We start from the raw sequence: 15,473 nt of genomic DNA, 5'->3' as shown, positions 1-15,473 counted from the left end.
ATAGGTAGGAGCAAGCCCATGTAATGCTTTGTAGGTTAGCAGTAAAACCTTGAAATCAGCCCTTGCCTTAACAGGTAGCCAGTGTAGGGAGGCTAGCACTGGAGTAATATGTCATGCAAATTAATTACTTTAAAATCATACAATGGGATTTTCTGGAATTACAGACCTCTACATGCTTTGTAAGTAGTAGTTTTAACTTAGGAAGAGTTCAGAAATCAATATTTGGTGGAATAACCCTGATTTTCAATGACAGCTTTCATGCGTCTTGGCATGCTCTCCACCAGTCTTTCACATTGATGTTGGGGGACTTTATGTCACTCCTGAGCAAAAATGTAAGCAGCTCTGCTTTGTTTGATGGCTTGTGACCATCAATCTTCCTCTTGATCACATTCCAGAAGTTTTCAATGGGGTTCAGGTCTGGAAATTGGGCTGGCCATGACAGTCTTGATCTGGTGGTCCTCCATCCACACCTTGATTGACCTGGCTGTGTGGCATGGAGCATTGTCCTGCTGGAAAAAACTATCCTCAGAGTTTGGGAACATTGTCAGAACAGAAGGAAGCAAGTTTTCTTCCAGGACAACCTTGTGCGTGGCTTGATTCATGCATCCTTCACAAAGACAAATCTGCCTGATTCCAGCCTCGCTGAAGCACCGTGGGGGGTGTCATCACAGATCCTCCACCAAATTTCACAGTAGGTGCGAGACACTGTGGCTTGTAGGCCTCTCCAGGTCTCACAACCACTGTGACATTTGGTGGAGGATCGGTGATGATCTGGGGGTGCTTCAGCAAGGCTATTTAAAATCTATTTAATCCATTTTGAATTCAGGCTGTAACACAACAAAACGTGGAATAGGTCAAGGGGTAGGAATACTTTCTTAAGGCACTGAAACCTCTCCATGTCCTGAATCTATAAACTCTTAAACTGAACTGCATCTCTACCTCCACCTGATCTTTAACTGGAGTCCCACAGTAGATGATAATGTATAATAATCATCTCTACCTCCACCTGCTCTTTAACTGGAGTCCCACAGTAGATGATAATGTATAATAATCATCTCTACCTCCACCTGCTCTTTAACTGGAGTCCCACAGTAGATGATAATGTATAATAATCATCTCTACCTCCACCTGCTCTTTAACTGGAGTCCCACAGTAGATGATAATGTATAATAAACATCTCTACCTCCACCTGCTCTTTAACCGGAGTCCCACAGTAGATGATAATGTATAATAATCATCTAACTCTCAATCAGTTACAATATTGTAACTGAATGAAATATTGTGATAGTCTAGGAACCAACGTTTTGGTCAGTGTTTCCCTGGGCAAGGGAGGACATGCAGGAAATGTATAACAGCAATCCTTGGTTGTGTGGTGTGTGTGTGTGTCTGTGCGCGCATGAGTATTTTTTTTAATTCTGTGAGCAACCATTTTGTGACCAGACTGACTTGAAGAAATGTTTGGGGGTGTGGTCGATTTTGTTCTGAATGGTATGCGTTGAGTTTGACTATCAGTGAGATTATTCATGTGTAAAAATTTTCAAGATGTTCGCCACTGCAATAATGTCCTTTGGGTTTCAGTTTGTTTGGAGAGGCTTTGCTGGTTCGAGGTCCAGGCACTTTATTGGCATCACCCTACAATAAGGGCACTTTAGGTAAAGTCATTTGTATTTCTAAAATATCTATTTACGTAAATGCAGAGGTTACTGTTATTTCCTCCCATCAATAGTACAGTATTGCTTGTCATTTTGTGAACATGGTCAGCTGAATCTCTGCGAAAACACTGTATTTCAGAAAGCTATCTAGTGAAAGTAACAATTTAAGTTATTTTGGTGTACTCTCATGTGTGTTATTTATCTGTCAAACAAGCAAACCTAATCTTCTAGGCTTTAATAAACATTGCATGTTCTTTGTATTTGCCTCTGTACTATTTCCCTTCAATGGGCCTAGAACCTTTTCTAACGTTTGTTACAATTGTGATAGAAATGCTATATTTTTGCTCGGGTGTTGTCTGGTCCGTTGCATTGTTCAAAACTCACCCAACTCAATGGGTGGCCTGTCACGAACCTGTCATATGTTCTGGTTGAGGTGTTCCCCTCACTGAACAGTAACTGGCGTTGTCTGGTGGTGCCATTTTAGCTAACCCTATCCGGCAGGTGTTTTTACAGTCATGTCTGCAAAAATACTACAGTATACTAGTCATGTCCACCAAATACTATAGTAAATACTACCGTGAAGTCCGCAAAAACACTAGTCATGTCCGCAAAAACATTACAGTCAATTCCATAGTACGTAAATGTAGTAATACTACAGTGAATACCATAGTACGTTAAAGAGAGTAATACTACAGTGAATTCCATAGTACGTAAATATAGTAATACTACAGTGAATATACCATAGTACGTTAAAGAGAGTAAAACAGTTTTTAGACCATGTTATTTTTTTCATGTGGGTACAAGGAGAGACGAAGAGAAGGATGCATAGACGTACACAAAGGGTAAGGAAAAAATAAGGCATTGGACAATTCAAATTCCCTTATTGCCAAGCAGCAACCAACCAAATGAGACTGCGGATCAAACAAGCGGTTAGAACTGTGTGCGCGTGTTATTCTGAAACAGATGCAGTGTGAGAGGAGGGAACAGGAGCCTCAGAAGAACACACCTGTGTCAACATGAACACTCAAAGAAACACACTTGAGACACAATGATTTTATAACATACTTAGGTTTTTATGTAATTTCCCCCCCCCCCCCCAAAACTGGAATGTACGTCTGGAAAGAGATGATTGGGAAGGGACAGGAGAGCAGAGACCCTGGGGAGGCAACATAAACCATCTTATAGTGTCCTGCAAAGTCTCAACATTCAGTCTCATCGATCTCAAAAAGGTCTCCTTAACCATCTGCCTACCACATCAAACCAATGTCTCATCCCTTGTCTCACCAACACCTGATCCATCTCTCCTCAGTTCTGAAAAGCAGGGCCCCTCCTCTGGATGAGGTTATTGGCACAAAATGACTGAGTGGAAAATAGTAGTTGAGAAAGACAAATGAAACACTATGGCAAATGGTACACAGAATACGGTAGAATGGGACACAGAATTACACTGGCCTTAAGTCCAGCTGGTCCCTGGTAGAGAACTAAAAGCAGAATGTCTTGAAAGGTACACAAGGACAGGACATGTTTAGCACCCAGAAAATCACTTTCTTATCAGAGGCGTCTGCCACCATGTCTCAGGTAGTGTGCTGTTGCTTTGTTGTCCAATCAGAGTCCAATGTTGTCGAAGAGTTGTGATGTAAGTATGAGGTCCAGAATGTCCCAGAGTGATGAAATGTCCCAGAGAGGTGTCAGACCCAGAGAGGTGTCAGACCCAGAGAAGTGTCAGACCCAGAGAGGTGTCAGACCCAGAGAGGTGTCAGACCCAGCCGGAGCTGGACTGATCTGTGATGTTTCCGATCACTCCGTCACTTCCTCCAACACTCTGACTACAGACCTCAACATCCTAGAAGTCATCACACTACATAAAAACGACAATAGGAATCCATTAGTTTGTATGAAAACATGAAACAATACATCTATTTCTGTGTATGAGGTGTGGTCCTGAGACTCGAGGACTGAGTTTGTAAAGCCAGCGTGTAAGACATTTCCTCCATAGCACATTGTGTTGAAACAGTCCCGTAGACAAAGGATGTTCTAAGTCACATTGGCATGGACTCAACCATGGTGCTATATATGTTGACTGTCGTCTGTGGCATTTCAACAATGACCTCTGACCTTTTCACTTTCTTTACTTGCTGCATTCCTCTCCTCAGCCAGCCAACCGTTGGTCATCAGCTACCAATGCATTGTGGGGAATGAAAAGAGACTGCAGCTGCCACAAAACCAAACAGATCATTTGTCTCGAAAAAATACACTTTCACCAGTCACAGAGGAGCAACATAAACAACACAGTGGGGTTAAAAGGTTTCTGTAGCTGTGTGTGGATGTGTGTGTGTAGCTGTGTGTACAGTATGGGAGAATCACAGTGTTTGTGGGTTCGTCTGTTCAAACACGTTGCCAATACTCTTCCTCTTCTTGAGTACACCTCTTTGTGCTGTTCTCCTCCTTCCTCTGTGAAACTTTATATACAGAAAAGTGAACTATTTCAATGCTAAGGCATTGTAGAGTGAGTGAGAGGATGGGATAAAGGAAGAGTAGATTCTTCATTTCGAAGACGAACACAAAACACAATCCTAAATACCAGTACCTAGATCTCATCTAGACTCCAAAACAGAGAACATACAACACTGACAAGAAAACAGTGCCTAACAGAAATCTGAACTGAAATATCTACAAACGAGTTAGGAAATCATTATATTATGTCATCTGTAAAGGATGACCGTGGGTAGAAATCTTGCTTTGATATTTGCTCGTGTGGTTTTGGTTTTAAAACTGACATACCCCGAAAACAAAAGTTATCACACGAGCAGACGTACTGCTTGTGCGTACGTGCGCACGCACACAAAAACACGTTCACTCACGCAAATATACACACACACACAGACTAACCATTTGAAAAGTTTTGACATTTCATATCTAGTGTCAGCTCTCACTTTGAGTGAGAGGCGACACTGAGCCGCTGCCACTGTGAGTCCACCAGTTTAACGGCCCTCATGTCCAGGCCTCATGGACCCAATCACAGGGTTCAAAGCAGGGAAGAGGTCCTACCCCCACCAATACACAACCCCCCCCATCCATCCACAGTGGCAGACCACTGTACAGTACAGTCCATAGGGCAGGAGGGTGAGGGCAGCCATCCCGACAGTCAGTCATAGAGAGGGAGGTGGGAGGATAAGGGTGTGGAGGGAGCTAGAGGGACAGTTGGATTTCTACGTTGAAAACAGCAGTCTATTTGTGGATACTGTGTCTATTCCAGCTGGGCCGTCTAGATGTCTCCCTCATACTTTGTAGTAGATGTTGGCTGGGCTCTGGGGGGGCATCTCCTGGACGATGTAGACGGGGTGACCGTAGTCCCCGCTCACCTTCTCGTAGTGCGGGCAGTAAGCCTGGTCTGAAGTCCGCAGCGGGATGATGATGTCACTGGGCTCCGAGCCGTTGTTTCCTCCGGCGGAGGAGCCGGCCCCGTTGTTGCTGCCCCTCTTGGGGGTTAGGGTGGTCAGGGTCAGGGTGGGGTGATGGGTCTCAGAGTGCTTGTTCTGTCGCCAGCGGTAACACACCACACAGACGACAGACGTCACGATGAGGAGGAAGGCTCCGCCCCCTGCCGCTCCAGTGATCACCGCCACGTTAGAGGAAGGTAAAGGGTTGTTCCCCTCGCCCTCTCCACCAGCCTTGGGCGTGGTACCGTTCCCTGTTAGTGAAGAGGGGTTAGGATCAATGACTAATACTGTAGATACTGTATCATTAAACCAGTGAGGAGAGTACTGTACCTTTGGGGTGGAAGCGGTTTGAGTCTGGTTTGGGTTTGGGTGGGAGGCCATATGCATCTATGGGAAATCCCACAGTTTCTTTAGGGTTGTGAACAACATTACATAGCACAGTTTCATGAATATTGTTACAAAATCTGTACAAGAATATGCCAGACCCCATGCAGATGAATTTATACGAGGATGATTACTATTGAAAGACTAATTACAGCAAATCAAAGAGAATATATATATTTAACAGTAAGGATGGTGATGATACTCACTCTGTCCCACTTTGAGAATCACCTTCATCCCTCGTGTCACACACACTCCTCCTCTCGTGCTGTCCAGACCCTGCCTCGTCCCATCAGAGGTAGCTAAGAGAGGAAGAGGAGGAGTGGAAGACTACCGTTAGAGAGATACCTAACACTATCCCACACACATGTCAAACTATGCAGTTGAAGTAAATATTGTCAGGTTGGATTACCTCAGCAGCAAACTACATGGAGTCAAAAGCCCTCAAATTATTCCCATATTTTTTTCACACACGGTAATACATACATTCATACATATTTTCTGAAACCACACTTACACACTCTGTAACGTGACACACTTCAACACGTAACATCAGGCAAGCTCACACACACACACACACACACACACCCACACACACACACACACACACACACACACAAAACCATGGCACAGCTGGGCCTTCTGGTCAGGGGGACAAGGTCTAAGCAGGAAGCCAGAAGCCATGTTCTATGAGACACATTGAACCCAAAGACACAGCCATGTTCTATCAGACACACTGTGAACCCAAAGACACAGCCATGTTCTATCAGACACACTGTGAACCCAAAGACACAGCCATGTTCTATCAGACACACTGTGAACCCAAAGACACAGCCATGTTCTATCAGACACACTGTGAACCCAAAGACACAGCCATGTTCTATCAGACACACTGTGAACCCAAAGCCACAGCCATATCACGCACACAATACCCCAGACACACTGACCACCACAACCCAGCCACATCCCCTGACCTTTTAAACCCAAACCCAGTCATATTAATCCAAACCAAGACCAGTGGCCATTTTAACCCTCATCAGCCATAATCACACCACATGACACCCTCCTACAGCCTCTACCTCCTATTTACCGCTTGAGGCTTTAGAATACAACAGTAGGTAAAGTATAGATGTAAGGAAAGATGTCTCCCTCCCTCCTTCTCTTCCAATTAGGTGTAAAAAACATAAATGAAAGAGTGATAGAACAGAAGAGCAATAAATAATGGAATGATAGAGAACAGAAAGCATGTTAGGTTAATTAAATGAGAAGCAGAAAGAAGAGAGACGCAAGGAGGAGTGAGTAACGGAGATGATGACCAAGGAGGAGTGCGTAATGGAGATGATGACCAAGGAGGAGTGAGTAATGGAGATGATGACCAAGGAGGAGTGCGTAATGGAGATGATGACCAAGGAGGAGTGAGTAATGGAGATGATGACCAAGGAGGAGTGAGTAATGGAGATGATGACCAAGGAGGAGTGAGTAATAGAGATGATGACCAAGGAGGAGTGAGTAATAGAGATGATGACCAAGGAGGAGTGAGTAATGGAGATGATGACCAAGGAGGAGTGAGTAATGGAGATGATGACCAAGGAGGAGTGAGTAATGGAGATGATGACCAAGGAGGAGTGCGTAATGGAGATGATGACCAAGGAGGAGTGCGTAATGGAGATGATGACCAAGGAGGAGTGCGTAATGGAGATGATGACCAAGAAGGAGTGAGTAATGGAGATGATGACAAAGGAGGAGTGAGTAATGGAGATGATGACAAAGGAGGAGTGAGTAATGGAGATGATGACCAAGGAGGAGTGAGTAATGGAGATGATGACAAAGGAGGAGTGAGTAATGGAGATGATGACCAAGGAGGAGTGAGTAATGGAGATGATGACCAAGGAGGAGTGAGTAATAGAGATGATGACCAAGGAGGAGTGAGTAATGGAGATGATGACCAAGGAGAAGTGAGTAATGGAGATGATGACCAAGGAGGAGTGAGTAATGGAGATGATGACCAAGTTTGGGGCGAGACATAGAAGAAGAGCAGAGAAAAAGAGCAAAGGAGAAAAAGAGGAGCTCGTAATGGAGATGATGATCTGTGGTGAAGGAGAGAAAGAGAGAGAGAGGGCGTGATGTACAGCCACGGACAGAAACAGGCGGAAGTTGCTCGGAAAAACCCCCAACACAAGACAAAAGGGAAAGTTGTTAATACATTTAAATAAAACAAGACTGACCCATTAACACACGAGCACACCCACTCTGTAACAGAGGAGGATTTATACACAGACAAGCGACAGGAGGAGGGGGGGGGGTATTTTCGCCTCTAGCATATCCTAAATTGACCCAGCGAGTAACCTACTTAGCCCAACCCCACCCCCCCCCCTCCTCCCCTTGCCAAACCTCCCCTCTCTTCTAAGTGAGAGAGCAGCTAAGGGATTGACCTGTGTTGACCAAGGAGTGTAACTCCAAAAGATGGGTTTACCCCGCCTTTAACCGGGCTAAATCGTAGCCCGTTTAACCCATCCCATGTGAAATTAAAGAAATCTCTGTGCCTTGCATAAACCCTTTTCCCCACACAACAACCCACCTGGACAAAAGGAATGCATATGTGAGGATGCTGTTCATTGACTACAGCTCGGCCTTCAATACCATAGTGCCCTACACCAGGTGTCGCAGGAAGGCCAAGTAGATCATCAGGGACCCCAGCCACCCAAGCCACGACCTGTTCTCCCCGCTTCAATCCCTCAGACGCGGGTAGTACACTTACCTTACCTGATGCTCCCCCTATGGACATTCTTATTACACACTCTGAATCTGAAAACATCATTTTAATTCAGTTCAGCAGATTCAGGCTTTAGTTGTGCCCACGTCAGCTGTCACTCTGCCCAATTGGCCAGTCTCCATCAGCAGTAGCAGCACATACAGACACATTGGGAAGCTACATTAGGGCCAAGTTGGTAAACAGGGCAGGCAGTCTCTCTCTCGCCCACTCTGTCCACCAGGGTGTTAAAACAGGGACACTGTCCTACGGGAGGTCACTGAACTCAAATATCCTGCTGCAATTTTTTGCCGGCATGCGCCTTGCAACATGCAGTCAACGTAACGCCATAGCAGTCAGCGTGCAGTCAACGTAATGACATAGCAGTCAGCGTGCAGTCAATGTAACGCCATAGCAGTCAGCGTGCGTTCAATGTAACGCCATAGCAGTCAACGTGCATTCAATGTAACGCCATAGCAGTCAACGTGCATTCAATGTAACGCCATAGCAGTCAACGTGCATTCAACGTAATGCCATAGCAGTCAACGTGCATTCAATGTAACGCCATAGCAGTCAACGTGCATTCAAAGTAACGTCATAGCAGTCAGCGTGCGTTCAATGTAACGCCATAGCAGTCAGCATGCGTTCAATGTAACGCCATAGCAGTCAACGTGCATTCAATGTAACGCCATAGCAGTCAACGTGCGTTTAATGTAACGCCATAGCAGTCAACGTGCATTCAATGTAACGCCATAGCAGTCAACGTGCATTCAATGTAACGCCATAGCAGTCAACGTGCATTCAATGTAACGCCATAGCAGTCAACGTGCATTCAATGTAACGCCATAGCAGTCAACATGCATTCAAAGTAATGCCATAGCAGTCAACGTGCATTCAATGTAACGCCATAGCAGTCAACGTGCAGTCAACGTAATTTTTTTTATTTCACCTTTATTTAACCAGGTAGGCAAGTTGAGAACAAGTTCTCATTTACAATTGCGACCTGGCCAAGATAAAGCAAAGCAGTTCGACACATACAACGACACAGAGTTACACATGGAGTAAAACAAACATACAGTCAATAATACAGTATAAACAAGTCTATATACGATGTGAGCAAATGAGGTGAGATAAGGGAGGTAAAGGCAAAAAGGCCATGGTGGCAAAGTAGATACAATATAGCAAGTAAAACACTGGAATGGTAGATTTGCAATGGGAGAATGTGCAAAGTAGAAATAAAAATAATGGGGGTGCAAAGGAGCAAAATAAATAAATAAATTAAATACAGTAGGGAAAGAGGTAGTTGTTTGGGCTAAATTATAGGTGGGCTATGTACAGGTGCAGTAATCTGTGAGCTGCTCTGACAGTTGGTGCTTAAAGCTAGTGAGGGAGATAAGTGTTTCCAGTTTCAGAGATTTTTGTAGTTCGTTCCAGTCATTGGCAGCAGAGAACTGAAAGGAGAGGCGGCCAAAGAAAGAATTGGTTTTGGGGGTGACTAGAGAGATATACCTGCTGGAGCGTGTGCTACAGGTGGGAGATGCAATGGTGACCAGCGAGCTGAGATAAGGGGGGACTTTACCTAGCAGGGTCTTGTAGATGACATGGAGCCAGTGGGTTTGGCGACGAGTATGAAGCGAGGGCCAGCCAACGAGAGCGTACAGGTCGCAATGGTGGGTAGTATATGGGGCTTTGGTGACAAAACGGATTGCACTGTGATAGACTGCATCCAATTTGTTGAGTAGGGTATTGGAGGCTATTTTGTAAATGACATCGCCAAAGTCGAGGATTGGTAGGATGGTCAGTTTTACAAGGGTATGTTTGGCAGCATGAGTGAAGGATGCTTTGTTGCGAAATAGGAAGCCAATTCTAGATTTAACTTTGGATTGGAGATGTTTGATATGGGTCTGGAAGGAGAGTTTACAGTCTAACCAGACACCTAAGTATTTGTAGTTGTCCACGTATTCTAAGTCGGAGCCGTCCAGAGTAGTAATGTTGGACAGGCGGGTAGGTACAGGTAGCGATCGGTTGAAGAGCATGCATTTAGTTTTACTTGTATTTAAGAGCAATTGGAGGCCACGGAAGGAGAGTTGTATGGCATTGAAGCTTGCCTGGAGGGTTGTTAACACAGTGTCCAAAGAAGGGCCAGAAGTATACAGAATGGTGTCGTCTGCGTAGAGGTGGATCAGAGACTCACCAGCAGCAAGAGCGACCTCATTGATGTATACAGAGAAGAGAGTCGGTCCAAGAATTGAACCCTGTGGCACCCCCATAGAGACTGCCAGAGGTCCGGACAGCAGACCCTCCGATTTGACACACTGAACTCTATCAGAGAAGTAGTTGGTGAACCAGGCGAGGCAATCATTTGAGAAACCAAGGCTGTCGAGTCTGCCGATGAGGATGTGGTGATTGACAGAGTCGAAAGCCTTGGCCAGATCAATGAATACGGCTGCACAGTAATGTTTCTTATCGATGGCGGTTAAGATATCATTTAGGACCTTGAGCGTGGCTGAGGTGCACCCATGACCAGCTCTGAAACCAGATTGCATAGCAGAGAAGGTATGGTGAGATTCGAAATGGTCGGTAATCTGTTTGTTGACTTGGCTTTCGAAGACCTTAGAAAGGCATGGTAGGATAGATATAGGTCTGTAGCAGTTTGGGTCAAGAGTGTCACCCTCTTTGAAGAGGGGGATGACCGCAGCTGCTTTCCAATCTTTGGGAATCTCAGACGACACGAAAGAGAGGTTGAACAGGCTAGTAATAGGGGTGGCAACAATTTTGGCAGATAATTTTAGAAAGAAAGGGTCCAGATTGTCTAGCCCGGCTGATTTGTAGGGGTCCAGATTTTGCAGCTCATTCAGAACATCAGCTGAGAAGATTTGGGAGAAGGAGAAATGGGGAAGGCTTGGGCGAGTTGTTGTGGGGGGTGCAGTGCTGTTGACCGGGGTAGGAGTAGCCAGGTGGAAAGCATGGCCAGCCGTAGAAAAATGCTTATTGAAATTCTCAATTATGGTGGATTTATCAGTGGTGACAGTGTTTCCTATCTTCAGTGCAGTGGGCAGCTGGGAGGAGGGGTTCTTATTCTCCATGGACTTTACAGTGTCCCAGAACTTTTTTGAGTTAGTGTTGCAGGAAGCAAATTTCTGCTTGAAAAAGCTAGCCTTGGCTTTTCTAACTGCCTGTGTATAATGGTTTCTAGCTTCCCTGAACAGCTGCATATCACGGGGGCTGTTCGATGCTAATGCAGAACGCCATAGGATGTTTTTTTGTTGGTTAAGGGCAGTCAGGTCATGACTAGCAGTAATGACATAGCAGTCAACGTGCATTCATTTTACCGCCATAGCAGTCAACGTGCATTCAATGTAACGCCATAGCAGTCAACGTGCATTCAATGTAACGCCATAGCAGTCAACATGCATTCAATGTAACGCCATAGCAGTCAACGTGCATTCAATGTAACGCCATAGCAGTCAACGTGCATTCAATGTAACGCCATAGCAGTCAACGTGCATTCAAAGTAACGCCATAGCAGTCAACGTGCAGTCAACGTAATGACATAACAGTCAATGTGCATTCAATGTAACGCCATAGCAGTCAACGTGCATTCAAAGTAACGCCATAGCAGTCAACGTGCATTCAACATAACGCCATAGCAGTCAACGTGCAGTTAAAGTAATAACATAGCAGTCAACGTGTGTTCAATGTACCGCCATAGCAGGCAACGTGCATTCAATGTAACGCCATAGCAGTCAACGTGCAGTCAACGTAATGACATAGCAGTCAACGTGCAGTCAACGTAATGACATAGCAGTCAACGTGCAGTCAACACAACGCCATAGCAGTCAACGTGCAGTCAATGTTGCGCCGTAGCAGTCAACGTGCAGTCAATGTAGCTCCATAACAGTCAACGTGCAGTCAACGTAACGCCATGGCAGTCAACGTGCAGTCAACGTAACGCCACAGCAGTCAACGTGCAGTCAATGTAGCACCATAGCAGTCAACGTGCATTCAACATAACGCCATAGCAGTCAACGTGCAGTTAAAGTAATAACATAGCAGTCAACGTGTGTTCAATGTACCGCCATAGCAGGCAACGTGCATTCAATGTAACGCCATAGCAGTCAACGTGCAGTCAACGTAATGACATAGCAGTCAACGTGCAGTCAACGTAATGACATAGCAGTCAACGTGCAGTAAACACAACGCCATAGCAGTCAACGTGCAGTCAATGTTGCGCCATAGCAGTCAACGTGCAGTCAATGTAGCTCCATAACAGTCAACGTGCAGTCAACATAACGCCATGGCAGTCAACGTGCAGTCAACGTAACGCCACAGCAGTCAACGTGCAGTCAATGTAGCACCATAGCAGTCAACGTGCAGCCAACGTAATCCCATAGCAGTCAACGTGCAGTCAACGTTCCCTTACAGGGAAGTGGATAGGTTTGGCTAGACATGGTTGGAAATCTAGACTGCAATCTGTATGTTGTAAAGTACAGTAGCCTAATATCAGCCCATTGTTAACAAGCCTGTTATCTGGTGTTCTAAATGAGGTGTGGTCTGTGTGTAGGCTATGTTCTAAACATGACTCAGCCAAGCTGCATGCAGTACAGTGCAGTGCAGTGCTGCTCTATCCCTGGTTGGTATAGTGGGGTTGGACTCTGATGTCTGACTCAGATAAGGTTATGTTGTGAAAAAAAAGTGGCAGGCTTTAACATCCATTAAAACAAACTCTGCTCAGCTCACAGAGATGAAGCTTTACACATGGCTGGCTGTTACAGTAGGTGGAAGGATGCTAAAATGTATGAATTTAGGATTGACAATAAACTATTTGCGATGATGTATTGATCGTAACATACTTTTTACTGTGTGCAAGACATTGGCTCCTATTCCATCTTAACATAGTAAACAGATATACAGTGGGGCAAAAAAGTATTTAGTCAGCCACCAATTGTGCAAGTTCTCCCACTTAAAAAGATGAGAGAGGCCTGTAATTTTCATCATAGGTACACTTCAACTATGACAGACAAAATTAGAAAAAAAATCCAGAAAATTACATTGTAGGATTTTTAATGATTTTATTTGCAAATTATGGTTGAAAATAAGTATTGCAGTGAGCTGAGCATTTGTCTGTCATAGTTATAGTGTACCTATGATGAAAATTACAGGCCTCTCTCATATTTTTAAGTGAGAGAACTTGCACAATTGGTCGCTCACTAAATACTTTTTTGCCCCACTGTATGGTCTAAAACACGTTTTTGTATTGTGCTGCATGAGCGCACGTTTACATTCACATGCACTCATCCAAACCATGTGTACTGCAAGAAATTCCCCTGCCTACTGATTTAAACCTGCTTCCAACAAGGCACAAATATACTTATCTTAGGAATCTGGTGACTGGGTTTGATTGAATAGGGTTCCTTGTATTGATAAATGGCCCTTCTGCATTTGCTACATCCATTTTTTTATATATATATTTTTTACTTATGACTGAAATGTACTCCTTGATTCTTGAAGAATATAACTTCTAAATGCCTCATGAGCTTAGTTCAACCATGCCATCAGAACCAAATGTTTGTAAACAAAGTAAATGTAAAACACTATAAAGCCTCAAAACATGGTTACATTTTTTAAATGATATTATTGATGGTCAGTCCTTGCATCCATAGCTCTGTCTATGATTTAAAGAGTGGTTACATTTCTCCAGTCCCATCGCTCAGCTTTTTACCGAAACAGGGGCAGAGAACACTCTTATCGTTTGAACTGCTGATTGCCGCTTTAAACACTCAGATTCTTCCCTCTCTATTCTCCCTTACATCTCTGTCCATGCAAGCTTCAAATAATTGGTTTATAGGCTAACACACCCTCTTTCAAATTGAATTTGTGTTTTTTTTGTGAGTTGTAACTTGGGCCGAAACAATTTTCCCCAATCTGTGTGGGCAGCAGTGTCTCCGGAGCCAAATAGCAGTAGCCCTGCCTCAGTGCACTAATCTGTAATTCGTGGAGTCACTGAGGACACCGCCTGATTGGACACAAATTGAAACAGATGACGCTTCACCTCTCTTTGATTGGATGAGGCCGTTCACTGAATACTAACTGTGGTTATTAGGCAATAGAAGGCTTGGGAGTTGAAGCAGGTACTCAGATTTAGGGTCAGGGTTCACCTTAGTTAAATAGACAGATTCACACCTGTGACTCAGCATCACCTGTCCTTCCTTGTCTTCTCTCTTTCGCTGTTCCGCTCTGGCTATCAACGCTTTCTGTCTCTGCAGGCCATCTGTGTCTCCGTCTACATCTTCATCACAGAAACCTCTCCCTCATCAGCATTGTACCTCAGGTACATCATGTACATCATTACATTGCAGAGCAATGTCTCTCCACATTGGCTAGTTCTGTAGTTATAGGGCATGACGCTGAAGCCCAAAACACAGCGAGCTGATTTCCAATAGAGTAAAAGAAAGACGGACCAAAATAGGGCAGGGAGGAAGGGTTGGAAAAGGTGAATCGATGGCAGAAATAAGACAGAGGTGAAAGAGAGCAGGGGAGATGGAAGAAGAGAAGGAGGGAGGAAGGGAGAGAGGCTGAGAGCACAAACAGGGGGAGTGGGAGGGAGAGAGAGAGAGAAGGGAAGACTAAATTAAGAAACAGGGAATGTGGCGAGAGAGATTGAGTGAGAGAGAGTTAGAGAGAGACAGAGATGAGGAGACTCTATCGGAGGCTGAAATCTGAAAGGGTTTTCTGGGTCATGGTCCTGTCAGCTCCAGTGGGGATAGGGAGAGATAAGACGCTTGTGGAGATAACACACAGGATGAGGAAACACATGGAGACACATTGTCAGACAGGCAAAGAGGAAGAGAAAACAGCGGTGCTCCATCAGCTGTGTAACGGCTGATTATGCTCTGCCTGGATCCCTCGGACAGGCCCATACTGCCCAACTGTCACACACATACACACACCCTCCAAAACCTGTAAGACAAAAACAAAACATAATCATAGCCACCTACGCACAGTACACAAAGACCTTCTCCAATGCCGACACTCCCATGTCCTTTTCATTCATGTTTCATCCAATTGAGTATATGGTGACGTTAATCATGTTTGTTCATTATGTGAGGCGAATCGCTGTTCCCGCCCGGCAGAGTTGTATTATTGACAGAGGAGCAGGGTGAAATGTTGAACATGTAAAGGGGATTGGAGATCTGAGATTGCGCTATATCATTTAAGGCTCTTTCCCCTCGAGTACAATCAAAAAAGCCT

At 44.7% G+C, this 15,473-nt stretch overlaps 1 protein-coding gene across 1 annotated transcript in view; it reads right to left on the bottom strand.

The window, feature by feature from the left end:
- Positions 1 to 4,726: 4,726 nt before the first annotated feature.
- The window catches only part of LOC139419560 (ephrin-B3-like), a 33,314-nt gene continuing 22,567 nt past the window's right edge, over positions 4,727 to 15,473 (bottom strand). The window contains exons 3-5 of the mRNA XM_071169531.1: positions 5,683 to 5,775; positions 5,423 to 5,479; positions 4,727 to 5,343 (exon numbers count right to left, since the gene is read on the bottom strand). Coding sequence (XP_071025632.1) covers positions 4,931 to 5,343; positions 5,423 to 5,479; positions 5,683 to 5,775 — 563 coding nt within the window. The 3' untranslated portion in view covers positions 4,727 to 4,930. The remainder of the gene's footprint in view (positions 5,344 to 5,422; positions 5,480 to 5,682; positions 5,776 to 15,473) is intronic.

This window comes from Oncorhynchus clarkii, chromosome 10 (genome assembly GCF_045791955.1).
Source record: "Oncorhynchus clarkii lewisi isolate Uvic-CL-2024 chromosome 10, UVic_Ocla_1.0, whole genome shotgun sequence".
Lineage (NCBI taxonomy): Eukaryota > Metazoa > Chordata > Actinopteri > Salmoniformes > Salmonidae > Oncorhynchus > Oncorhynchus clarkii.
This window is presented reverse-complemented; position numbering and strand designations above follow the sequence as displayed.